Source organism: Nelumbo lutea, chromosome 8 (genome assembly GCF_056320005.1).
Source record: "Nelumbo lutea isolate HS-2025 chromosome 8, American lotus-T2T, whole genome shotgun sequence".
Lineage (NCBI taxonomy): Eukaryota > Viridiplantae > Streptophyta > Magnoliopsida > Proteales > Nelumbonaceae > Nelumbo > Nelumbo lutea.
In genome coordinates, this window is record NC_142691.1 from 47691406 (window position 1) to 47718424 (window position 27019).

The 27019-nt window shown below is 38.2% G+C and overlaps 1 protein-coding gene across 4 annotated transcripts in view; it reads left to right on the forward strand.

The window, feature by feature from the left end:
* EMB1997 (para-aminobenzoate (PABA) synthase family protein) overlaps nt 1-27019 on the forward strand; it is a 115588-nt gene that overhangs the window by 26308 nt on the left and 62261 nt on the right. For all 4 annotated transcript variants that reach the window (XM_088958575.1, XM_088958576.1, XM_088958577.1 and 1 more), the window contains exons 7-9: nt 8359-8652; nt 8852-8959; nt 21431-21694. In XM_088958575.1, the coding sequence (XP_088814701.1) occupies nt 8359-8652; nt 8852-8959; nt 21431-21694 (666 nt within the window). The remainder of the gene's footprint in view (nt 1-8358; nt 8653-8851; nt 8960-21430; nt 21695-27019) is intronic.

Here is a 27019-nt window from a genome sequence, read left to right on the forward strand (position 1 = left end):
AATTCACGAGACTCACAATGAAGATTGGACAAATTAATTCCCTTAAACAGTTCAGGGAATAGATGACTCAAGGTAGAAAAAGACAGATGACCAAAACGATGATGACACAACATAATCCGACTAACAGACTCTGAAGAGACAGATCCGAGAGCAACATTCCCAAGATGATCAGTGCATTGTCCCAGAGTATCAAGCAGGTATATTCCATTTGCCTCATGGCCACTCCCAATCACCTTCTGAGACTCCAGATTCTGAAAAACATAGTAGGAAGGAAAAAATGTTACACAACAGTTTAGTGACTTAGTTAAAGTACTCACAGACAATAGATTTGTATTTAGTTTAGGTACATTGAGGGTAGAAGGTAGGAACAAGGAATCCGTAGCCTTGATGGTTCCCTTACCAGAGATGGGGGAAAGTGAACCATCAGCTAAAGTGATTTTATCACGTTCAGGATGCAAGTCATATGAAACAAACACGGTAGACATATTGGTCATATGGTCAGAAGCTCCTGAGTCAATAATCCAAGGGATCTTGAGATTACCTGAAGTGGTAGCATGATTGGCAGAAGCCCTTATACCTGAATGAGCTAAAGTGATTTTATCACGTCCAGGAAGCAAGTCATATGAAACAAACAAGGTAGACAAATTGGTCATATGGTCAGGAGTCAATAATCCAAGGGATCTTGAGATTACCTGAAGTGGTAGCCTGATTGGCAGAAGCCCTTATACCTGAATGAGCAAATGCTGAAGCAGCAGAATTTCCTGAAGGGTTGGAAGGAGAGGTCACATCACTCAGCTGACTGATCATCTTCCCAAACTTTTCATATTCTGCTCTCATGGCTGCCAACTGTGCAGAAGCAGACATCTCTTCACTATCTAGCCCGGCAGCTACATTTGCACTTTTTGATCTTTTACTATCATGTTTTTTCTGAAACCGAATGGGAACAAGATTAGGATGTAATTTCCAGTATTTGTCTTTGGTGTGCTACGGCTTCTTGCAGTACTCTCATATAACTTCTTTCATTCCTGTGCCACTAGAAGTTCCAGCATTCCCTTTAGGTTTAATCCCCATATTGGCAAAGTGATCATTAATATCAGCCCCTTGAACCTGGACAACCCTTCTGCTCTCTTCACTACTCACCAATGCATAAGCTTGTGACAAAGAGACACACTCCTTGGAAAGAATATTTTGTTTTGTGATATCATATTCTGGGTTTAGTCTAGTTAAGAACTCAAATACCCTGTTCCTTTCAACCAATTTTCTATATGTCTCTACATCATTGGTGGTGTCCCAAGTTACTGCTTCTATTAGGTCAATCTCTTGCCATAGGGACTTCAGGGTTGAGAAATATACAGCAAGAGGTTTCTCCCCTTGCCTTAAATTCTTTACATCACTTCTCAATTTATATGCCCGGGCCACATTGAGTTTTTGGGAATAGGTTTCTACAACATTGTCCCAAATTTCTTTTGCCGAATTCATCCATAGGTAGTGTTGGCTGATTTGTGGCTGCATTGAGTTCACAAGCCACCCAATGACAGTGTAATTTTCTTGCATCCACTTCTCGTAGGATGGATCATCTTCTGGGGGAGCCTTCTTACTCCCGGAAATGAACCCCCACTTTCCTCTACTACATACATGAATTTTTACTAATTGTGACCATGCCAGATAATTAGTTCCATCTTGTTTAACTGTGGTCACAGTCAATAAGGAATCACTTGGAGTCCCCTGAACCAGTCCATATTCAGCACCACTTTTGTTTTCAAACTCTGAGGAATGCATCATGTAAACACTCCAAATATGATTTCAGATGACTTCCACAAGTATACTGAATGAGGACAAGCAAGAACAGAGTTCAGCCGACCACAAGAAGGCAATACACTGAATTCAGCCTTCAAGAAGTAAACAGAAACTTCTAGGCACTCAGCCGAAGTACCTTTTCAAATCAGGACTTCAAGGTAAATACCACTTGTTATTGCTGAAATAGCCCTTTTTACAAACGCAGTGTGGGCAATAGAGACAACCCCACTGTCAAAAAGAAAAAAAAAACGCCTCAATAACAGTTCGTACAACCCCCAAAAAGCAGCCAAATATAAGTAACAATCCACAACCTTGTTACAAGGATGTTTCGGCAGTTTTGACAGTCCAAGAAGGAGTGAAAAACAACCTAGAAATTTCTGGGTTAAACCAGATTCAATGGCAGCCGAAGGTAATACAGAACGACCAGAGTTTTCGGACACTTCAACAGTCCAAACACAGTCGAGGGTAATACAGAACAACCAGAGATTTTCGGACACTTAAACAGTCCAAACACAGTCGAAAGTAATACAGAACAACCAGAAAACTGAGCACAACTTATAGTTCGAGCTTCAAAACAGAACCGAGCTGTTCCCCTTCCCTTTCTTTTTCTCTGATTCTTCCTGGCCACCGAACTACTTCTCCAAGAGATTCTAGTCTTGGGCACTTCCAATGACCTCCAAGAATCAGGCAATACGAGCCTAAGCTTCCAGCCCTAGAATATTGAAGTTCGGGTATGCTCTGATACCATGAAGAAAACTGAAGAGAAGAGAGCTTGAGAGTTCAGCAATGAGGGTCTGAGAATGAGAGTTTCGAACCTTCTCTCTCTCAGCACCCTAACACTTTTTTATTAAGATATATTTGAATAATTACAAGGAGGCCCTTAGTTGGGCAAGAATTTACAAAGAACTTAATATAGATAGGATGGGCCCAGAATAAGGCCCATTACAGAAAAACATAAATAACAAGAAAGAATAAACAACCTATGGGCCATTCGGCCCATCTTCTCTACAGAGCCTAAGGCGAGTGTTAAGTTTGTGTCCTAGAAGAAATTTGGGAATATTCACAAATACTTTACTTGGGTAAAGATAACATCACTAGTATGTGTCAGTTGTTTCAGGAGTACTTTCAGCTACAGTTGTTTGTATTTAGTGATTCAGTCATGAAGAAAGAAGAGAAGCAGAAGAGAATAAGAGTTTGAAAGAAATGGGTGTCAGCCTCTACAAAATCCCCCAACAATCTTTTTTATTAGGGCAATAAGAAAGAGATACAATGACCAATATGTCCCCGATTAGTTGGATGGAAGAAACATAAGAAAAACAGAATAAACCCAGGCCCATTAAATCCAGTAAGGGACCACAAATGGGGCCAAGTTCACAATGCTAGGCTACACAACAATAGAAAGGTGATAAAGGCATCATAGTTGTCAAGGCGACGCCTAGGTGATGCCTAGGCGACAAGGTGCCCTTGGGGGCCTGCCTCGCCTAATTGCCATGCAGTTTTGTACAGTGTGTTATAAAAAACTTTTATATTCTTAATTTTTTGAGGTTATAATTATTAAATAGACATTATTAAACTAGAATATTCATTTTGTGTGTTTATATACTAATTTCTTTTTATTATTTTCTTACTTTTTAGGGTTTAATCAACACAAGCATTGCTATGCTGTATTGAACCATCAAAGACTCCAAAACCTTAACCTTCATTCTCCTCATCAACTACTCTTCCCTGATGAACCTCCTTTTAATCTACCCCTTAAGTTCTTTGATTGTGTTTGTTTTGTTCATGATATGAGTCATTCCCAACGCAAGTTTGATCTTAAATCCGTTAAGTGTGTATTCCTTGGTTACTCTCCAATCCAAAAAGGCTATAGATGCTTTGATGCTCTTTTTGGAAAGAGATATATCTCTAAGGATGTTACCTTTTTGGAATCCTTTTCCTTTTTCTAGTCATCCTGTCCTTCTCTTCAGGGGGAGAATTCAAGTGATGATCAGACTCCGTTCTGCCTTCCTGTTCCTACCTTTATTCCTCCCTCTCTTCCTACCTCTATTCCTTCTCCTCCTCTTCCTCTTGTGTATCGACCTCGGTCCTAGCAGCAGTTTTTATCAGGCGAAGTAAGAGGGTGGCTCCTGAAGCAGAATGCCCATCACAATTTGATTCCCCAGACTCAGTTTATCTTGGACCTCCTTATTATTGATTTTGACCTTGATCTTCCTATTGCCATTCGAAAAGGGAAGAGGACATGTAGCAAGTATCCTATCACTAACTATGTGTCTTATGATGCTCTCTCCTCTTCCTATTGTGCCTATATTTCTACTATCTCTTTTGTTTCCATCCCTTGTAGTGTTATACAGGCAACATATTGCCCTAATTGTAAGGAAGCTATGAACCAAGAAATGGAGGCTCTAAGAAAGAACCAGACTTGGGAGGTTGTTCCTTTCCCTAAAGATCAGATTTCTGTTGGGTGTAATTGGGTTTATACTGTTAAGCACAAGGCAGATGGCTCAGTTAAAAGATACAAAGCTTGGCTTGTAGCCAAAGGATACACTCAGACTTATGGCATTGGTTATCTGGAAACCTTTGCTCCAGTTGCTAAAATGAACTCTATTCGTGTGATCATGTCTCTTGCTACCCATTACTCGTGGCTTTTATATCAAATGGATGTAAAGAACGCCTTCCTTAATGGGGACATACAAGAGGAAGTGTATATGGGCTTACCACCTGGGGTAGGTTTCCCTAATAGTGATAGAAAAGTGCGCCGCTTGAAGAAGTCTTTGTATGGTCTAAAACAGTCTCCAAGAGCATGTTTTGATAGGTTTAGGAATGCCAACTTAAAGATTGGTTTTTCTCAATCTCAAGCTGACCACACCTCATTTATTAGAAGAGTTGATGGTAGAATAACAATGTTGATAGTATATGTTGATGACATTGTTGTGACAGGTGATGATATCATAGGTATCTCTCAATTAAAATCATTCCTTGCTTCTGAATTTTAGATTAAGGACCTCGCAAGATCCAAGAAGGGGATTGTTCTATCACAAAGGAAATATGTACTTATTTGCTTCATGAGGTTGGGAAATTATGGTGTAAGCCCGTAGAAACTCCAATTGATCCCAACCACAAGTTGAACTTTACTGAAGGAGAAGTTCTTCCAGATAGGGGGGGGTATATTAGAGATTGGTGGGACGCCTTCCGTATCTTTGTTTGACTAGACCTGACATTTCCCATACTGTTGGAGTGGTTAGCCAATATATGCATGAACCCAGGACATCTCATATGCAGGTAGTTAACAGAATTTTAGCCTACCTATAAGGATGTCCTAGCAAAGGGATGTTGTATTCCAATCATGGCTATCTAAAGATTGAGACTTACATAGATGCTGATTGGGCAGGGTCCATCGATGGTAGGAGATCTACATCTGGTTATTGTCCCTTTGTTGGAGGCAATGTGGTTTGCTAGAGAAGTAAGAAACAATATGTGGTTGCTCGTTCTAGTGCTGAGGCAGAGTACAGGGCAATGGCTCATAGAGTGTCTGAACTACTCTGGTTGAAGACCTTATTGACTGAGATGGGCATCCAAGCAGATGTTCCAATGAGACTATATTGTGACAACCAAGCAGCCATAAATATTGCTCACAATCCTATCCAAGATGATTGTACAAAGCATATTGAGGTGGATAGACACTTTATTAGAGAAAGACTTGCTAGCAGAGAGATTTTCTTCCTTTTGTAAAGTCAAAAGACCAACTAGTTGATTGCCTCACTAAAGGTGTTCACCATCCAAAGTTTGCTAAGAACCTTACCAAGTTGGGCGTGATTGACATATATGCTCAGCTTGAGGGGGAGTGTTGAGAATAGTTAGACAGGGGTGTTTTTGGTCATTTTCTTCTTTTTTATGCTCTGTATTTGATCACCCAGATAGGGGCCTTCTTATAATTATCAATTTTCAATTATAAAGTGAACTTTTGAGGGTGTGTATAGTGAACTTCACACACCTCTCGACACTTCCCTTTCTTCTTCCTCTTCTTCTTTGCTTCTCTTCATTCTTTCACTCTCTTGAAACCCTAATTTCTGCAACTGGTACTTAAAACGATACTCCCCCTATTTTTTTCATTTCTTTGGTTTTCAATTTCATTTTTAAATATATATTATTTAAAAAAGTGGGTCTCCGCAAACACCTGTAAATAGGTGCCTCAGGATCCCAAAGATACACTGCAATACACCCGATATGGGGCGTATCGTATCAAAATTTTGATCCTTGATTGGACCCTCAAAATTTTCAAAACCTAAACCATTAACAAGGGAAGAACCTAAAATTAAGGTTTAAAATTTCAATACGATACGCCCAATACGGGGCGTATCATATCGTATCTTTTAAAAACTGATACAAGATACACATGGAAATCGGACATTTTGTCTTTTTTCATGCGTATCGGACCCGTATCGAGGGTGTATTGGGGGTGTATCGGGGCATATCGGGGGTGTATCGGTAGCGTATAGATGAAAAAGATACAGCCAAAAACCAAAAAAAATTAAAGGGGGAAACCAAGCTTCTTTTCCCCGAAATAAGCCTTTCACCCCCAAATGACTCTAAAACTCCAAACTTCATTCCTAGAGTGCTAGATTTGCAAAATTTTGCAAGAAACAAGTGTGAATCGTTAATTTTTTTTTAAAGATTTTGCAGATTTTGAAAATATATGGCAAAAATAGGTAAACTATTTCAATCTTTTATGATATCTTGTGATTTCTTTTTTTTTTCTTGAATGTTTAAATTTATGTTGATCTACATTTCTTACATTCAAAATCACAATTTTTTTTTACTATCAATAGATTTATGGAAATTTCATGAAAATATTTGGGGAAAATATAAATTAACAAAAAATTTGAAAACATAAGCTTTTTTTCTGCCTATAAAGACCATGGTTTTTAAAACCGGACTGGACTGGATGATCGGACTAGGAAGTGTTTTTTGGGAAAATCTATACTTTAGACTGCTTACAGAAGAAGAAGCCTTTTATGTGCTTGTCCCCTAACTGGTGTATTCTTTGCAAAGTTAATGGTGAGGACTGCTTCCACTTACTAATCTCCTGCTCTTTTGTTGTTGCTAATTGTGCTTGGATTTTTTCCTTATTTGGTTGCAGGTGGTATCTACCCACTAATGTAAGTTTGCTTTTTGACCCGTTGGTCTTTGTATGGCCCACAAAAAGAGGGAGGATCATGTGGCAATGTATCAGAGCAACTACACTTTGGACAATTTAGGAGGAAAGAAATGCAAGAATATTCCAAGAAAAGGAACAAAGTCTCCCTGATATTGAAGAGTGCATCTTAACAAGGGCAATTCATTGGTTGAGAACTTTAAACTCTTTCCATTTGTTCTCCTTTAATGACTTTAGAAGGAATTGGCTAGAGGTGGCAAATAGCTCCTTCAAGAAGGAAAGGACTTCTATAATTTGGACTCTATTGCCAGAAGGTTGTGTAAAGCTGAATTTTGATTGAAGTAGTCAAGGCAATCCTTGCCCCTTAGGCATAGGAGGGGTTTTGAGAGATAAGGATTGTAATATCTTAGCCTTGTACTCAGGCCCAGTGGGAATAGGAGGCTCAAATAAGGCTGAGTTGTTGGCAGCTTTACAAGGTATTCAGATTGCTAATCAACTTGGCGTTGAGAATCTACAAATGGAAGGAGACTCTAAGATTGTTGTGGGTTGGTTAACAGATCCAAACTCAATCATTTGGTGCTACAAGAACCTTTCAAAGAAGGCTAGCTAGTTATTAAGAAATATGAATGTTAGCATACTTTGGGTTGGCAGGTCTGCAAATGCTATGGCATATTATCTTGCTAAACAAGGGGTTTTGAGGGAACATTTGTACTAGGCTACCTTGTAATCTTTATCTATAGTGCTATGTGGTTTTCACACTTTTATGGGAGGTTGCACCTTGCACGTTGCTCCTCTCAGTGGGATGCCTGTAACAGTTATCATATTTTCTTAATATAACTTTTGGTCTTTTCTATAGCTTTTTTTTTCTTCACTTGAAATTAGTAGTGAAAAAATGTGTTATTTCCTCTTTTCTCTTTTTTATTTTCTAGTAATTCTCTTATTCTAGAAGAAAACCAATAGCCATTCTTTGGGTTTTCCCCTAGATTCAGAGCATATTTTGCCTGATTTTAAAGAAAGGTTGGCCATCAACCTTGTCTTCTATCAATCTACATTCTACGACATATAATGTTCTGATACCATTGTTCTATCATAGATTGGAAGAAGAAAGGATGAGAGAAAACGTGATTGAGAGAGAATTTTGTTTCTGGTGATGCACCTCAAAATGACTTTTACAGTGTTTTAAAAGGCAATTACAATGACCAGATTGCTTCTGCATCCTAGCACCTAAAATTTACAATACTACATATGCAGAAAACATTTTGAGATTTCAGAAGGGCCATAATTTTCAAGACTGGATTTTTTTTTTTTTTTGTCTTGTTCCATAACTACTAAAATATGCAGTCACTATGGAAGCATACATTGAATATGAACATCTCTTCTAAGCTCCAGTTGATCATTCTTTATTGCAGGTTGTGCGGTATCATTCCCTTGTGTTAGATGCAGATTCACTTCCAGAAGAACTAATTCCAATAGCTTGGACTTCTTCTGGGGAGACACTTCCTTTTATTGAGACCAAGAGGCCTGATGTTATACCTGATGCTTGTAAAAGTCAGGATGGTTGGCATATTTCTGTTGATTATTGTAACAAAAGTAAGAATAAAAGTTTTTGGTCTTCCAACAACTCTGGAAGAAATCAAGGTATGGAAAGAGAAAAAATTATTATGGGCATTATGCATTCTACACTGCCTCATTATGGTGTGCAGGTATGTGGCAGTCATTGTATTAATACTCCTTTTGATCAGTAATTTATAGAGTTTTATTATAACTGTATTTGTTAATTATATGAGGGTGTAAACCTTGAAAAACCAAAAGATAAAATGGGTTTAAATTGTAAATTTCTATTTTCACCAGCTCTATTTTTTTTGGTGACATTACACTCTTTGCTTTTGTCTTGATCTTCAGTTTCATCCAGAGAGTGTTGCTACATGTCAAGGAAGGCAAATATTTGAGAACTTCAGAAAGATAACAGAGGATTATTGGTTGAGATCATCCCAAGTCCATGAAAGAAAGGTTTATAGTAGTGGTAAACTAGAGCGTGCCTAGAGAACATTTCTAGTTGGATAATACATCTTGATTTTGACCTTGTTCGTTTATACTTATTCTTTTCCTTTTAATTTTTCCTTAGCTAGTTTGTCTTTTCTAACTGAGAATCAACCCATACAAGTTGCGATTAATGCCAACAAGGAAATATCCACATTTTCATTTGTTTAATTATTTCAGGATGCTTATGGCATGCCCAAGGTAGACCGTTATAAATATTTACCACTGTCTATGTGAAACATTGTACATGCTGTGATATTCTCCCTCCAATCTCCCTTTTGATGGATTGAGCCAAACGGTTGCACAGTATAGATTGTACTGAATGTCTTTCAAGTGGTTTATTGAAGCAAAGTCAAATAGGGTCTCCTGAATGTATCTACCTTGTGTCTAGGACATGCTGAAATTTTATGGGGAGTTGTGTCACCACATAAAATCTAGGACTATGTTAGACACAGTTGTCAGTTACCATGAAGGGGTCTTATTTTGTCTTGATAACTGTGCTATAACCTCAAAGCGTCAAGTCCAGTTTCTTATCTAAATGAGCATGAGCCAGGGTAGGATGGGCTAAACTTGGATATTATACTATGTTCTGTTCTATTACACATTTGTTGGGTATAGATCAATATCTTTGTTTTACAGTATTTGCCACTTTACTTTTGTTTCAATGATTTTGGCTTGTTACCTTGGCTCCTGGTTTTTGTGGGCTTTCTAACTTGACTCTGAATAAGGTCTGATGCCGCAACTATTCTATGTAAGCTGAGACTGTAGTGGAAAACGTTGACTAGCACAACGTTACAGGTTTTCCAGAAGTTGAACCAAGACTTGTGTCATGGAATGACATTACCTTAGGCATGTGACATGGACCCTGACAGAAGAGAGCAGATGGAAGAGGTTTAATGGAAGATTCTAAAAGTTTTCCAGAAGACCCAAGAGATTAAAGAGATTCCTAGAGTGTTCCAGAAGATTCATGAGCCTCGAAGATACTTGTACACTATTCTAGAGTTGTTCTAGAGCATTCATGTAGAGTATTCTACAAAAGAGCGGGGGGGGGTTGAAAATGAAGATGAGGAAGAAATGGACAGGCGACAAAATTATGATGGATGATCATTCATCAAAAAAAATTATGATGGATGAAACTCATGAAGTTGGAAGGGTAATCGACTTGGAAACAGTGGCTAACACAAAGGGAAATGAGTAAAACTCTTGGTTTGTTATTCATTGGGGGAAAGGAATTTGCAAGGGAAGCTTATAAGAAGTTGAAAGAAAAGCCTGGTGGTCCTTCTAAGGGTAGAGGGGACACATTGACTTTTGTTTAAGATTCTAAAATTGTAAATGCAATTGAGGAAGAAGGGTGATGGAGTGGTAGCAGAGCAAGTGTTTGAGAAGAATCATGTGATTCTTCCTAATGCAGTAAGAAGATTCAAACACCAAAAAATAATTGGACTGTCCTGGCATCAAAAGTATTTGCTAGAATGAAAGGTATGGGGTTTGACTCAATATGAGGGCAAAGAAAACAAAAACTTTTTGAAGAAAAATAAAGAGTTTCCTGATTCAACCGTCAGCAATATGGAGTGATTGGGCAAAGCTTTCTTGCAACTGTTAAGTGGGATTTGGTTCTTTGGGTGGAATTGGGTAAAGCTCTCTTGCAACTATGCAGTGTGGTGTTTAGTTCATTGGGTGAATTTATAGGCTTGGTTTTTGGGATGGAGAGTTGGTTGTTTAATTAGCAGCAGTGTAGGATTAGCAAGTTAGGGGGTTAAGTACAAACTCTGGGTTGTGACCTTATGGGCTTTGTTGTGGGCAGTTTCAAGGTTTTTCCGGACAGGATTTGGAAATGTAATCTATGGGAATTGGTGGGAGAAAATTTGTGTTTGTTTTTGTTTTTGTTTTTCTTGGCAGGTATTACCTAATTGTAATCTTCTCTCGTCTTCTTTCTTAATAAACTTTCTTTTTTATCTCATTTCAAGAAGAATTCTTGTATAGTATTCTAGAAGATGTCTAGAAGGATCCTAGCTGTTAGATGTATGACACTTGTAATGATCTTAGCCATTCATTCTAAGGGGAGGCCTCTCATTTGGAGAAATGACCAAGGGTCATATCCCTTACTTTCTTTTAGATCATCTAAAAGAATTTAAGGAAATTTTGAAGTTACACCAAGGTGATAATTTTCTTCACCCCAAGACATCCCCAATAGAGCTTTGAAATAGAACAACCAAAGTGTAGATGAAGCACAATCTCCTGCACAGTTACACACCAGAAATGCCTTACTGACAGATGGCTATCACTTGAGAACGTCAAAAAAACTCCTGATTGACATACTCTTCCTTTTATCTATACATTTTCTTTTTTATTTATAACCAAAAGGATATATAAATAATATTCTCCACCCTAAACAAACAAAAGATCACAATTTTTCCCAAAACATTTGATGCCTCAAAGCCCCTTGTTTAGCTAGAACATCCGATATCCCATCAGCAATTCTCCTCACCCATTTAAAAGTTACAGTTAGCTCCCTTGTTATACTTTCAATCTCCCAAAAGGTGTGTCTATAGATCCAAGGGATTTGGGTATTACATCTTGTCCAGGAAATGACCACCTGAGAGTTCCCTTCTACTTCCAATTGATGGAACCCAAATTTCTTTGCGAACTTTACACCATGAAGTAAGGCCATTGATTCTTCTTTCAATGAATCACCACACTCAAGAGGTCCTGAAGCTAGTACCTTGCCCTCTGAGTCACAAAAGATCCCTCTTAACGTAGACCACCTGAGAGTCCCCTTTCCATCAAAGTTAAGTTTTATCAAGTTGGATTCTGGAGGTCTCCATTCCATGATTATTCTTTCCTTTTCTTGAGCCGGAAGTGCCACTTCCTTCCATGTTCTCAAAATGTCATTCAGTGGGAATACTTGAAAGGCTTCCAAGTCTTTACCCAATACATAACTTTTATTTTTATTGTGTCCAAGACTTCCAATTGAGATCTGCTCTTCTCATTGAATATCCTTCCATTCCTTCTTTCCCAGATGGTCCTGAAGGCCACTTCTGAACCCAAAATCCCAATTTAACCCCAAGGAGGAGAAAACCACAAACTTAGCAATTGGTTCAGCCTTGTAGTTGGAGAGTGCGTAGAGCACAGGAAAATAGACCTTAAGTGGGCTTTTACCTACCGAAAGGTCCTCCCAGAATAATACTCATAGCCCCTTCCCAACACCAAACCAAATATGGTTAAGAAAGAAAGGATATGCCTCATGTATTACCTTCCAAGAAGAGGTTGAATTTGCATTAGAGACTACCTTTGCATCCCATTTGTTCTCCGGTCGCCCATGATTACTTGTAACTACCTTGTGCTAAAGTCTTTCTCTTTCTAAAGGATATCTCTATAGCCTTTTTTTTTATCAATAACAGATTTTCATTAAAAAGAGGAAAAATATACAACAAAGGAGAGGTAAACTTTCTTATCTCTCCTCACCAGAATTATAAGCATAGTACATATTACAATTGTGCCCAAAACATTTGATTTTTTCCCAACCCTTATTTTGCTAGTGCATCAGCAAAAGCATTAGCAGTCCTTTTAACTCAACTTAATTCCACTTCCATGTTTTGTGTCAGCCACTTGAATTTCTTCCTCTCACTATTGAACATCTAAAAGCCATTTCCACCCTTTTTCAACCAATCCATCAGACCATGCTACATCAGCGATATGTAAATTCATACATATAGATGTATATATATGCATGCATATACATACATACACACACATGTGTGTGTATAGTTATGTATAAACCATAGTTTTCAAGGCGCCAAGGTGAGGCTAGGCGATAGGGGGGCGCCTAGTCACCTAGGCAATGGATTTTTTGAAGTAAAACCATATATCTTAGGGTAGTTCCCTAGGTTCCATAACCATCTTTCCTTTATAATTATTCATAATTTTCATAAGAGAAGTATAAATTTCATGTTTATGTCTAGAAAATCAACATTTTATGAGAAGAAAAAGAACAAAGGAAAGAAAATTCAAAAAATATAGGGGTTGAACCCCTACTTTTGTTATAGGAGAGAAGAAAAAGAAAAGGTGGAAGAAGAAAATGTGTTGATTAGACAAAATTTTAAGTTCTTCCCTTGCTTTTTGGTTCAGGTTTTGAAAATTTTGAGGCTTCGATCAAGGATGATACAATATGCCCTGTATCAGGTGTATTGTATTGTATCTTTGGGGTCCCGATACTTTTTTACAAGTGTTCCCATATTAACTCTTAATTTTGAAATGTTCTAAAAAGAGCTGGTAAATTCCTTTAGGTTTCTGAGGGAAAAAAACATTGTCATCATCACAGAAAAAGTTATCTGCAAACGACAAGTGGGTTACCCACAACCTCAGCCCTCCCTATCCTCCAACCTTTGATTAAATTGTCCAAATTAGCCTTGATAATCAATCTGCATGGGAGTTCAACGATCATGGTGAAAAGGAATGGGATAAAGGGTCCCATAGTCTCAAACCTCTCTTAGCTAGGAAATAGTCTCTAACAGTCTCATTAATCAGAGTTGAGTATTGCGTCGAACTCTGGCATCCCTTAATCCACATTTTCCACCTTTCCCCCAACCTAAACCTTTCCATGACCTCAAGAAGGAAATCCCAATCCACAAAATCGTAAGCCTTCTCTAGGCCCAATTTGCAAATGAAACCCTTCCCTCCACTTTTCCTCTTCTCAACTACACACTCATTTGACACTAAAATCTGATAAAATCTTTGTCTACCCTCAGCAAAGGCACCTTGAAATTGTGAGGCCACTGTGTGTAAAATATTTTTAGTCTTCCGAATAGGATCTTTGCTATTATTTTGTGGAGGCTTCCCACCAAACTTATAGGCCTAATAGGGTTTTAACTTCCTTCTTTTTGGGCATTAAAACAATAAATGTGGCATTTGTTCCTGGAGAACCCCCACCCCTTCTGATGAAAGGGTAGAGGGGACATTTATACTTTAACTTCTCTAAAAAAATCAATTATCAAAGTCTCCAAACAATCTTGAAAAAATGCTATAGTAAATCCATCCGGTCTAGGGGCTTTTGATCTCTCCATGGAAAAGGCAACCTCTCTAATCTCTTCAATGCTAAAATTATTCTCCAAGGCTCTAGATTGGATGTTCGTCGCCCTTTCCCAATCAAAATCAGGGAGAAGATACCCTTTAAGTGATCCACAAAGACCTTAACAATCTCCTCTTCCCTTCTAAATTCATGTCCATCCAACTCTACACTCATTATGAGTTTTTCCTCCATCTATTTGCTAGAAAGTGGAAGAATCTTGTGTTTCTATTGGGGGGGAACAAGAGGAGATATACAAAACAGGGGGGGAACCCCTTCAAGTTACAAAGGAGGAAGCTTGTCACTATACAGATGTTTCTATCCCCTTCTTGAAGTGATCTACATCTAGATTTTTGCCTCAAAAAAATTTCTTTCCTTCTTAGGATCTCCTCCAATTCTTTCATCAATCTGCACCACTCTTCTCTTTCCTCCTCACTAACCCCTCTTAGAGTTTGTTTTTATCCAATTTCTCAATCTTAGAAGAAATTCTTTATAGGGATTATTCTAGTCTTCCAAAGTGGTCCTTATTCTACTACTTGATCTTCCTTTGCCCCACAAGGAATTTATTCTTTCTTCAAAGGAAGGATCCTCAAGCTACATATTCTCAAAATGGAAGGGTAAGGGACTGTGGCGAAATATAGAGGGAGAAAAGAGGAAAAATTTCTTTATTGATAATTAAAACATATTGAGCATACAACTTAAATAAGAAAAGATGGGAAAGGCAAACCCCTAGAATCTCTCACAATCAGGGATAGACTAAATCTTTCCCTTAATCCTAGGATATGACTTTCCTAAATTTATTCAAATCTAATCCTTCCTAAATTTATTCAAATCTCTTAATCAATCAAATCATATCTTTTTTAATTTGCCGCAAATCCTATCTTTCTTAATTTGCCGACACTCCCCCTCAAGTTGGTGCAAAGATATCTATCATGCCCAACTTGCTAACTTGAAGCTCAAATGGCTGTCTCAACAAGCCCTTAGTCAGAACATCTGCAACTTGTTGCGTGGTTGGTACAAACGGAGTGCAAATTATTCCTTCTTCAAGCTTCTCCTTTATAAAGTGTTTGTCAATCTCAACATGTATTGCCCTATCTTGTAGAGTTGGATTATGAGCAATGATGATAGCTGCCTTGTTATCACAGTACAGTTTCATAGGGAAACTCAGTGGTCTCTTAAGATCTGCTAGCACCCTCTTTAGCCAAAGAACCTCACACACTCCTTGAGCCATTGATCTGAGTTCAGCCTCAACACTACTTCTAGTCTAGCAACTACACTTTGCTTCTTGCTTCTCCACGTAACTAAATTGCCCCAAAGAAATGTGCAGTACCCCGAAGTTGGCCTTTTATCAGTGATCGAGCCTGCCCAATACGCATCTGTATACACCTCAACCCCTCTCTTCTCATTTTTCTTGAAGAAGAGTCCTCTTCCTGGTCTGCCTTTTAGATACTTAAGAATTCGATACACAGCTTCAAGATGTTCTTCGTACGGGGAGTGCATAAATTGACTCACCATGCAATATCAGGACGTGTATGTGACAAGTAAATCAATCTTCCTACCAGCCTTTGGTATCTACCCATATCTACTGGAACCCCATCTTTAGCTTCTCCAAGCTTAGCATTAACTTCTATCGGAGTGTCTGAAGGTTTGCATCCACTCATTTCAGTTTCTTTCAAGAGATCTAGAATATATTTTCGTTGCGAAACCACAATGCCCTTCTTTGATCTTGCCACTTCCGTTCCAAGAAAGTACCTTAGCTGGCCTAAGTCTTTAATATCGAATTCCTTGGCTAAGCTCTGCTTTAGTCTGCTCATCTCTTCAATATCATCTCCAGTCAAGATTATGTCATCAACATAGACAATCAGAACCGAAACCTTGTCATTGGTGGATCTCTTTGTGAAAAGAGTATGATCAGATTGTCCTTGACTATATCCTTGACTTTTAACGAACCTTGTGAATCTTTCAAACCGGGCTCTAGGGGACCGTTTAAGTCCATATAGAGACTTTTTTAGCTTGCATACCTTAGTTTCAAACTTCTCAGTAAAACCAGGTGGAGGCTCCATATATACTTCTTCTTCCAAGTCTCCATTCAAAAAGGCATTCTTCACATCCAGTTGATTCAGTGGTCAGTCAAGATTAGCTGCAACAGATAAGAGTATTTGAACTGTATTTATCTTCGCCACTGGAGAAAAAGTCTCAAAGTAGTCCACTCCATATGTCTGAGTAAAGCCTTTAGCTACTAGGCGAGCCTTGTATCTCTCAAAGGATCCATCTGAGTTGTACTTTAGAGTAAACACCCATTTACAACCAACAACTGTCTTTCCATCCGGCAGATCCACTTTCTCCCAAGTAGCATTCTTTTCCAAAGCTCTCATCTCCTCAAAAACAACTTCTTTCCACTCAGGAACATTTAAAGCCTCGTGGATACTGTTTGGAATGGATACACTAGACACTTGTGAAATAAAGGCAGAATATGAAGGTGAAATATTTTTGTAAGATATAAAATTTGACAGAGGATGTTTTGTACAAGACCTAACACCTTTCCTAGGAGCAATGGGTAGATCAAGTTGACTAGAAGAATCATAATTACTTGGAGGAATGTTTTCAGGAATTTTTGGAGAATTATCATGAATTTCATGATCCAACCTCAAATCAGATTCCTATTGATGCTACGGAGTAGTGCCTCTCCTTTTCTGTGCTAGATATTCCCTTGAATATACAAGGCCTTTATACTGTTTCGCACGTATCTCTGTTGTTTTAGCTTTTTCATTTTGAGATGGCATCACCAAAGGTTGTTCATTGGTAGACTCAACATTTTCAATATTTAATTCATTTGTTTCCACTAATTTTGTATTTTATGCCTCACTTTCTTTCGGTGTCCAGTTGTGAGGAACATCATTATGGACAAATTCAAACATTAAATCAGAACCATCTAAAAAACCATCTTTACTAGTGTTGCTCTCCCCCTGAAGATGGGAGTTGCTGTAGTACGAGGTTCCTTCAAAGAATGTGACATCCATAGACACAAACATCATTTTCAAAACTGGATCAAAGCATTTGTAACCTCTCTGATTAGTGGGATAGCCTACAAAAATACATTTATGTGCTTTTGGATCAAGTTTTGAACGTTTAGGATCATGGTTATGAACGAAGGCCACATTTCCAAAAATTTTTAAGGGAATGTTTGTCACTAGCTGAGAGTTTAGAAAACAGTTAGTGAAAACCTGTATGGGTGTTTTAAAATCCAAAGTTCGTGTAGGCAGTCTGTTAATCAAATAAGTGGCTATTAAAATGGCTTCTCCCCCAAGATACTTAGGAACCTTAGTTTTAAAACTTAGAGCTCTAACAACTTCAAGGAGATGTTTGTTTTTCCTTTCAGCCACCCCATTTTGTTGAGGTGTATTATTACACGAACTTTGGTGTACAATTCCTTTCTCGGCAAAAAAATTCCCTAACACATTGTTAAAAAATTCCTTTCCATTATCACTTCGAAAAATTTTAATCTGAGTCTGAAATTGTGTTTGAACCATGTTGTGGAAATTTTTGAACATAGTTTCAACATCAGATTTCTCTTTTAAAAGGAAAACCCAAGTGACCCTAGTATGATCATCAATAAAAGTAATGAACCAACGTTTTCCAGAAAGATTTGTTACTCTAGAAGGACGCCAAACATCACTGTGAATCATGGTAAATGGTTTTGATTTTTTATATGGTTGAGATTGAAAAACAACATGATGATGTTTTGCTAATTCACAAGATTCACACTGGAAAACTGAATGATTTTTATTCATGAATAACTTGGGAAATAGATGCTTTAAATATTGAAAGCTAGGATGTCCTGATCGATAATGCCATAAAAAAACTTCACTGTCACTAGAAACAGAGATAGAACTGAAACAAGTCTGTCGATCTTGCCTTCCAAAGGTTGATCCTTTATTAAAGAGGTAGAGGCCACCATCTTGTTTAGCACCCCCAATCATCTTCCCCGAGTTTAAATCTTGAAATTCACAACGAGAAGACCAAAAATTAACTCGACAATTATGATCAAGGATTAGTTTACTGACAGACAAGAGATTGTATGATAGGTTAGGAACATGTTGAACATCTTTAAGGTTTAGAGAAGGAGAAATAGACACAGTTCCTTTCCCAACAACAGTAGCAAAGGAACCATCTGCAATTTTAACCTTTTGATTCCTTGCACAGGGTGTATATGAAGAAAAGAAATGCGAAGTTCCAGTCATATGATCAGTGGCACCTGAATCTAATATCTAGGAGCCATTAGATTTGGTACAAGCAATGGCTGCAGTGAAAAAATTACCTGACTGGGCTAGAGAACAAGATGGGTTAGAGTTTCCTAACGGTTGAGATTGAAACATTTTATATAAGTGCTCTATTTGTTCCTTTGTGAAAGGAAGAGACTCTGAGGATGATTGCTTCCCTGGATCCAAATTGCTTACTTGAAGCGTGCGGACATCTCCCCCTAACTCGTTATCACTGCCTGATTTTTTCTTCCAACCCGCCGGTTTCCCGTGCAGCTTCCAACAAGTTTCCCGAGTATGCCATGGCTTTCTACAATGATCACACCAAGGCCTCTGCTTTCCTCCTCGTCTATCTCCGTCTAAGTCTGCACCTCAGGCCACAAGAGTGGATTTTTCATTCTCTGTTTTTGTTTCACTAACATTCTTCAACATCACTTGCCACCATGCTTCTTCTCTATGCACTTCTGAAAAAACTTCTCTTATAGTAGGCAAGGGCTTTCGCCCTAAGATACGTCCCCGAACCTCATCTAGTTCTTTATTCAAACCAGCCAAGAAGACAAAAACTCGACCTCTCTCTATCTTCTTTTTGTACTGAGCACTGTCATTCGGACTTTCCCATTCTTCTTCTTCAAATAAATCCAACTCCTGCCAAGCAGCCATCATCTCATTATAGTAATCTGCTACTTCACGTTCACCTTGCTGCATCTTCCACATTCGGGTATTCAGTTCGAACAATTGTGAATGATTGTCCAAATCTGAATAGGTTTCCCTAACAGCTTCCCACACATCACGAGCCGTCGGCAGGAACATGAATGGTTTTCCAACCACTGGATCCATAGAGTTGATCAACCAGGCGATAACCATCGAATTTTCAAAACGCCACTGCCTGTACTTTGGATCATCAGTGGCTGGTGGTTTCACTTTGCCGTTCAATTAGCCGAGTTTCCCTTTGCCGTCGATCACCAACCGCACGGACTGAGACCATTCAAGATAATTTTTTTCCATTCAATTTGTGAATGGTAATTTGAAGAGAATTCTCAGAAAGAGAAATGGCCGCTGACTGAATACCTCCCTCCGAAGACGTCACACCGCTGGTAGCATCCGAAGAGGCTGAAGCAGAGCCAACCATGGCGGACTTAAAATTCATGATCTAATCCTAAAGCTTTGATACCATGTGGCGAAATATAGAGGGAGAAAAGAAGAAAATTTTCTTTATTGATAATTAAAACATATTGAGCATACAACTTAAATAAGAAAAGATGGGAAAGGCAAACCCCTAGAATCTCTCACAATCAGGGATAGACTAAATCTTTTTCCTTAATCCTAGGATATGACTTTCCTAAATTTATTCAAATCTAATCCTTCCTAAATTTATTCAAATCTCTTAATCAATCAAATCGGATCTTTCTAAATTTGCCGCAAATCCTATCTTTCTTAATTTTCCGATAGGGACCACCAAAAAAAAAGCTCCTATTCCTAAACAAATAGGGCAATGGTATGAAGTTATCCTAGGTAGGACCTTTGCTTTTTAGTTTGCCCATAAGTCTTCCTAGTCTACCAAAAAGAAAAACCTATCAAGTTTTGAGCAAAATCGGTTGGCTTGGAAGTTTGACCAAGTAAATTCATCTTGAAGCAAGGGTGGTTCCTTCAGATCAAAGGACTCAATCAGGTTGTTAAATTTTTTCTCATGCTTAAGGTGTAGCCTTACTTGGATTATTAGTTTCTCATCCTTCAGACATTCCATTTCTTCCTCTTTCCATATAGTGAGTAAATTCCTTGCTCTCTAATGCCCCCCAAGATGGTATAAATGCTGAACTTAGACCTCTAGCTCCCTAAATACTTCTAATTCACCTTCTATTTATTTTTGATAATTTGATCTCTTGAATCAACAATACATCTGGCTTATCATTCCACAGTAATAGAAGAGTATCTCTTTTTTGAGTAATACAAGAGTTCTTTCCTAATTTCCTTTTGTGTGTTATTGTCTCTAACTTGACTAAGGACTAAGAAGTTCCTAAGTGTGTGGGTTGAGTAAGGTGCATACTTGTTCCTAGAGCTGGAGGGTGCTAGTGGGAAGGCTGACTTGTGCGCAAAGAAGTGCTACTTCATGTGCTGCATGACACTAGTGAAAGTCTAGGTCTGTAACACTTAGCTCCATGTGTGCAAACTGAACCGGTACCACCGGTCTGCCGGTTTCGGTTTTTGATCGGTTTGGTTCTTCGGTTTTTCGGTTATTTATATTTATAATATATATTTATATAAATATGTGTATAATATTATATTATAAATAATAAATGATATATAATATATTATAAATATTATGCATTATATACATATATTTATAAATAGATTATTATAAATATTATATATGTATATAATGAATAATATTTATATATAATATAGAAAATAGGTGACATATATTAAACATATATATAAAATATACATACAAATATATAAACTGGTTGGTTCGGATAACCGCCGATTGTTTCATAGGGTTTTGTAGGTTAACCAAAAACCAAACCACTCCTTCGGTTTTTCAAAAATACCAAACCCATCGGTTCGGTTAACCAGATTTTGCGGCTTGGTTTTCTCAGTTCGGTTCGGTTTTTCATGGACACCCCTACTAGCGTCACAATCCTGAGCTGATCTGGCAAAGTTCCGCACATTTGCAGTTAATTGAAGAGTTGAATAATAAAATAAGAAAAAATGATGCTGCATTCAATCAGGAAAGTAAACTAGAAGGAATAGAAAAGAGAAGAAAAGAGAAGAATGAGAAGAATAGGAGAAGCAAAAAAATTATCTGCCACCCATCCCTTATTTAATTATAATAAAAGAGAAACATGTACAATGCCAAAAATACCCATGGCCGCCCACAGCAATATAAAAGAAATAAAAGAACAGCACTAAAAGAAAATAAAAAACAGCAACTATAAATAAACTACAAAAAACAAAAAAAAAAGTCTGCTGCAAACATCTCAACATAGTTCTAACTAGGAGATCAATTGGTGAATAACTTCTGTATCCTTATTTTGTGCCATATATATATATATATATGTATATATATATATTATTTCTTCAGTTTTCTTGTGAAGTAAAGTCTGTTTATCATGGATGCAGGTACCTTTCACAAATCGTGTATTCAATGAACAGTATAAAAGCAACCTTTTTGTAAATAATGCAGATTATAGTTGCCATTTTAGTATGTGCAATTCGAGAACGTTTGGGATTGAAAGCTCCAGAACTAGATTTCTGAAGTTGAAGTGGAAAAAATTTGACCACTTGGCTAGTCAAATTGGAGGGGCAAAAAATATTTTCTGTAAATTGTTTGGGGATCAGAAAGCAAGTGATACATTTTGGCTGGACAGTTCCTCAATAGAACAGGTTTGTATTAGCTCTCATTACTTATTGTTTTTTCTTTTAAATACTCTTTACATTTTTATTTTTGTGCCAAATTTCATTTTTCATTTATTTATTCCACTTGATAACAAATGGAAATTTTATGAGAGAGAGAAAGTGACAGAGTACTCTACATATAGAAAGGGGAACCCAATGGCATTCAAATAAAAAGATAACCAACTATGAGGAATCAAAGAACAACCCTTTCTAAACCTGCCATTCACCCCTAAAAAAAAGAAATAAATAAAACGAGCACGAAAATAGAAAAGGTGAAACCTCTATATAGCCCACCTAATGAAAAAAGGTTTCACTGGGGAACAAGATAACACCAGAAGTGCATAAAACATTGATAAAAGGAGAAAGCATTTGACAGGAGAAATAACCAACCCACACACCTTTGCATCTAGAAGCACCTCAATCTATGACTACACATTCCTCCAGTCACTGTGGACTCAACCTTAACAAAATAGGCGGATGCTTCCTCAGGCATCCACACTCCCCTTTGACCTTTTGGATCCAATCGACAACAGAATCCACCATCCAAGTTCACCTTTTGGTCCAAAGCATTCACAACACTATGATAGCTAATACTTGACCTCTTGTCCCTCTCTCCACCCCAAACTTTTCAGGTTTACTGATTTGACAAGCCTTCCAACATCCAAGTTCACCTTCCTTACCTTGTCAATGATTGGATGATCAACTGATTCTGAAACATGGGTTTAGATTGCAGAATGCATCTGTCAAAGTTTATGCAGGGAAGGACAAATATGGTAGTATTAGGAGTTTGATGTGTCAGAAGGACCCAAGTCTGGTTCATATCACAAAGGTATTCTCGAGTTTAAAAGAAGGCCTTTACGCAACTGGACATTCCAAGAATTTTAACAGGGTCTACAGAGGAGGACCTTAATGGATAAAAGGAAATCAGTTATTGAAGCATAAGTAAATTGAACAATGGAGAAAGAGACATAACGAATGAGGTTATCTGTAGTCTCATACAAGACATGGTTGTCTGGTAAGTCTATCATAGGAGGTGTATGTTGATGAAGTGAGGAAAGTAAGCAAAAATGAACTTGAGTGAAGTTATTGACAGAGAAATCAAGATTGGAAAAGTAATGGACATCATTTATATAGGGTGAAAATAGGTGGCAAGAAGATTTGTTTATAGTTGGGAGAAAAGAAAAACCAAGTTAATAGAAGTGGAAGATCAGAAAGTAAGTGTAGGCTATTGAGTGCAGAATGGGAGGCTTAAATCAGAGGGTAAGGGTTGGTGTTGGAAGAGAAAGGAGTATATTGTATGTAGGGGGATGAGATTAGGAGTCCACGGTATGGGGCAGGGGGTGTTTGTTGTGAAGTAGAAAGTGGAAGGGGAGAATGGAAAATGTGGATGAAAATTTGTTCAGGTGTAGAAGCATTGTTTTAGCTGTAGTAGCCTTACGGGCTGAGTTGATATGTTTTTGGCTCTGCATAACAGGAAATAGTTGGCATGATGCTAGGAGGTTGGTTGATTATTCTGAGTTGGCAGAGCTTGTTAGTTTTTTCTTTCCTTCTTTTGGTGATATAATGATATATTATCACCAATTCTTATACTCCCTATTGTCTTTTATTGAAATTTTCTTCTTTTCTATCAAAGAAAATGTCCTACAGTATCTAAGAACTTGGATGTTCAGGTGGTGGTGAAGGAAATTCAAAGTTAAAAAAAGGTTCTGTTTTTTTCCTTAGGCAGCAAAGAATTTGCTAGAGAAGTCTTTATGGAGCTGGTAAGGTGTTATTACAATTTGGCTGTATGAAAGTGTTATTACACTTTTGTATGAAAGTGTGATTTTTGTTTTACTTAGATGGGGAGATGTTTGGAGTTTGAGCTGCTGCATCAATCTTTCTCAAAGTCCTATATGAGTTTTGGGTCGAAGAGTAGGAGTTTGGTTTTGTTGGTTTGTTGTAAGATGAGTGATTTTGTTGGGGTGGTCTATGTATGTTTTCTAGGGTGGTTGTGGAGTGACTTGTCCTTGTGTGGGAGGATTTTTATTATGGTCCGATTTCTGTTTCTTTGGTGACAGCTTATCACCTGACCTTGTACTTTCGCTCTTCATTTTTTAATGATTTTCTTCTTTACTATAAAGAAAATGAATTTGAAGCATTATTGATTGTCATCATCCTCCACCCTGTTGGGTGAATTTGACTGATTGGCCTTTGGAAAGGGATAAATTGTGGCACGATGTGATAGCTAGCATTCATGGCAGGGCGAACTGTGGATGGGATGCAGGAGTGTCTCAACGGGCTACCCTTTCCTCACCGTGGAAAGCTATCCATGGTGTTCTTCACCAATTTCTCAGCTTCATTAGGTATTGTTACGAAATTATAGGCTGTAAATATGTAGTATTAGTCCAATTAGGAATAGCTTGATTATAGGAATTATTCTTTCTTTGATTTTCTTCCTTTTTTGTATCTGCAATGCTGTATGATTTTCTTCCTTCTTTGTATCTACAAGGCTATATGATTTTCTTCCTTTTTAGTATCTAGAAGGCTGTATATATATGTACTATTTTCTCAATTGAAAGATATCAATTTCTTTCAATTCTTGTTCTATCACATGGTATCAGAGCTGGAGACACCAATTCCAGTCTGAAACTAATTTCTGGTTTTCTTCCCTTTGCTGCCCAAGTGAGCAGCTTTGAATTCTTTACGTTGCCCAAGTGAGCAGCAACTGCAATCTCTAGGTCACCCATTCCGAGTGACATCTGCATCTCACCGCCCTACCAGTGGAAGTGGAATCCCATATCGGCCTACCCACCTTCACCAGTCTCTTTTCCGACGATCGCCTCAGCCTCGGTGTTACTCCTGTGGTGTTTGTTTGCCCATCAGGAAAATCTTTCCTCTCTGTTCTTTTTTTTATATAGTTGATATTTCGGTGCTGCCAGTTGTGGTTTCTTGCTGTTTGGGTGTTGCATCAGTTGCCGATTCTGTTTAAGTGTGTTTTATTGGCTTTGCTGGTTGTTAAAAGTTTATTTTCCTGTGTTTATAATGGTGGTTGAACAAATGAACTTGGCTATGCCTAGTTTTATCCCCATTTTGTCTAAAATCACTGAACAAAAACTAAATGGAACTAATAATTTAGACTGGAGTAAGATTGTTCGTTTGTATTTACGGAGTATCTCTAAGGACAACTATCTGACTAAGGACCCTCCTACTGATGAGACCCGCACTGAATGGCTAAGGATTGACATTGTTTTTGCAAATCCGCAATACTATTGAGAATGAGTACGTCGGTCATGTCTCTCACTGTGAGTTGGTAAAAGAACTAATGGAATATTTGGCTTTTCTGTTCTCTGGTAAAGAAAATATTTCCCGCATTTTTTATGTTTGCAAGACATTTTATCGGGCTAAACAACAGGATCAGTCTCTTCAGACCTATTCCATGAATTTCAAACGCACTTATGAGGAATAGAACGCCTTGTTACCTTTTAGTACTGATATCAGAGTTCAACAGACTCAACGTGAACAATATTATGAGTTTTCTGGCTGGCCTTAATCCTCAATTTGATGGTGCTATGTCACAGATTCTGTCTAATCCTGAGATTACCTCTTTAAAAGAGGTCTTTACTAGGGTCCTTCGTACAGATACTAGTTCCCATACTGTTGAGTGGGCCGACTTGTGTTTAGTTTATTTTCTTTTAAATTAAGATGTTGTTGGGCCTTGGGCCCATTAGTTTTTATTTTTTAAAGAGTTGTAATTACTTAGTTTGAGTTGCCGCCCTACTAAGGGCATCCTTGTAATATCTCATACTTAAGTTAATTATAAATAGAATGAGGGGTTGGCGGCTAGGGTTATGTTAATCTATCATAGTCGACCTTCTTCTCTTTTCTCCCCTTTCCTCTCTTGCTGAAATCCCCAACTTTCTACTCTTCCTTTCACAAGAAGCTTGGCTGAAATAAGCACATAAGGTTTTCTACTTGGTATCAGAACAGGTTGAAGGTTCTTGAAGAGATTCATTTTTGCAGCCCTAGATCGGCCGACTGCATGGAGTTTTAAGAGGCTGATCGAAGCTTTCAGGTAAGCTTAGTTTTTGGATTTTCTTGATGGATCTGTATGCCATGTAGCTGGTCTAGGGTTTCTCATCAGAATCAGGAAAAACTGGAGAAAGGGAAAGAGTCCTGATTTTGTTGGACTCTTCAATTTTGACCTAGGTAGTGGCGCCCTATTTTTTTTTAGGGTTCCTCTGGGTTTTTTGTAAGGGCGATTCAAGTTCCATGTGGTTTGGAGGCCTCTAGAGAGGGCGGTTGTTTCTTCTTTCTTCTCCCCATCCCACTGAAAAGGAATCTTTCGTGGGAAGAAAGTCCAGGACACCAAAGGAGTGTTGTTGGTTCCAGAAGGTATTATGTTTATTCTTGTTGCATTTTTTAGTTGTTTTCTGTACCTCTTTGAGACACATGGAGGGACACAGAGTTGAATATAAGCCCGAGAGGAGGTGCTGGAGACCCCTTCGGAGCCGGAACCATTACTACAGTTAGGTTGGATGGTACAAATTACTTAGAATGGTCCCAATCTGCAAAGATGGCCATTGGGGCTCGTGGAAAATTGGGGTATATTACTGGTGAAGAGGTAAAACCCGAAACTGGCAACTCTCGGTGGGTGCAAGAAAATTATATGGTAATGACATGGTTGTGTAATTCTTTGTTGCCACATATAAGTAAAAACTTTTTATGGGCAAACATTGCTAAGGAGATATGAGATGGGGTTGCAGAGACCTATTCACAGAAGGAGAACGTTGCTAGGGCTTATCAACTGAGAAATCAGATTATTGCTACTAGGCAGGGAGATAGATCTGTTGCAGCTTATTTTTCAGTCCTTAAGACCCTGTGGCAGGAGATTGACCATCTAGAGACCTTTGCTTGGGAAACCACCAAGGATGCAACTACCTATCAAAAACACTTAGAGAAGTATAGGGTGTTCGAATTCCTTGCTGGCCATAACCCTGAGTATGACATTGCACGACAACATCTTCTTTCCAGGGACAGTGTCACTGTCTCCCAAGCATATGCATTTGTGTCAGGAGAGGAGTGTAGGAGGAATGTAATGATGAAGAATCTCATGTCTGATCAGTCTGCTATGGTAAGTGTTGTGAAACCTAAACAGAATGGCAATGAGAATAAGAAGGAAGACAAAAGGGACTTAGTCTGTGACTACTGTAAGAAACCAAAGCATACAAGAGATACTTGCTGGAAGCTTCACCCACATCTTGTGCCGACCAGATTGAAGAATAAGAAAGGAAATGCACATATGGCAGTTACTGGTGACACTCAACACATACCTCA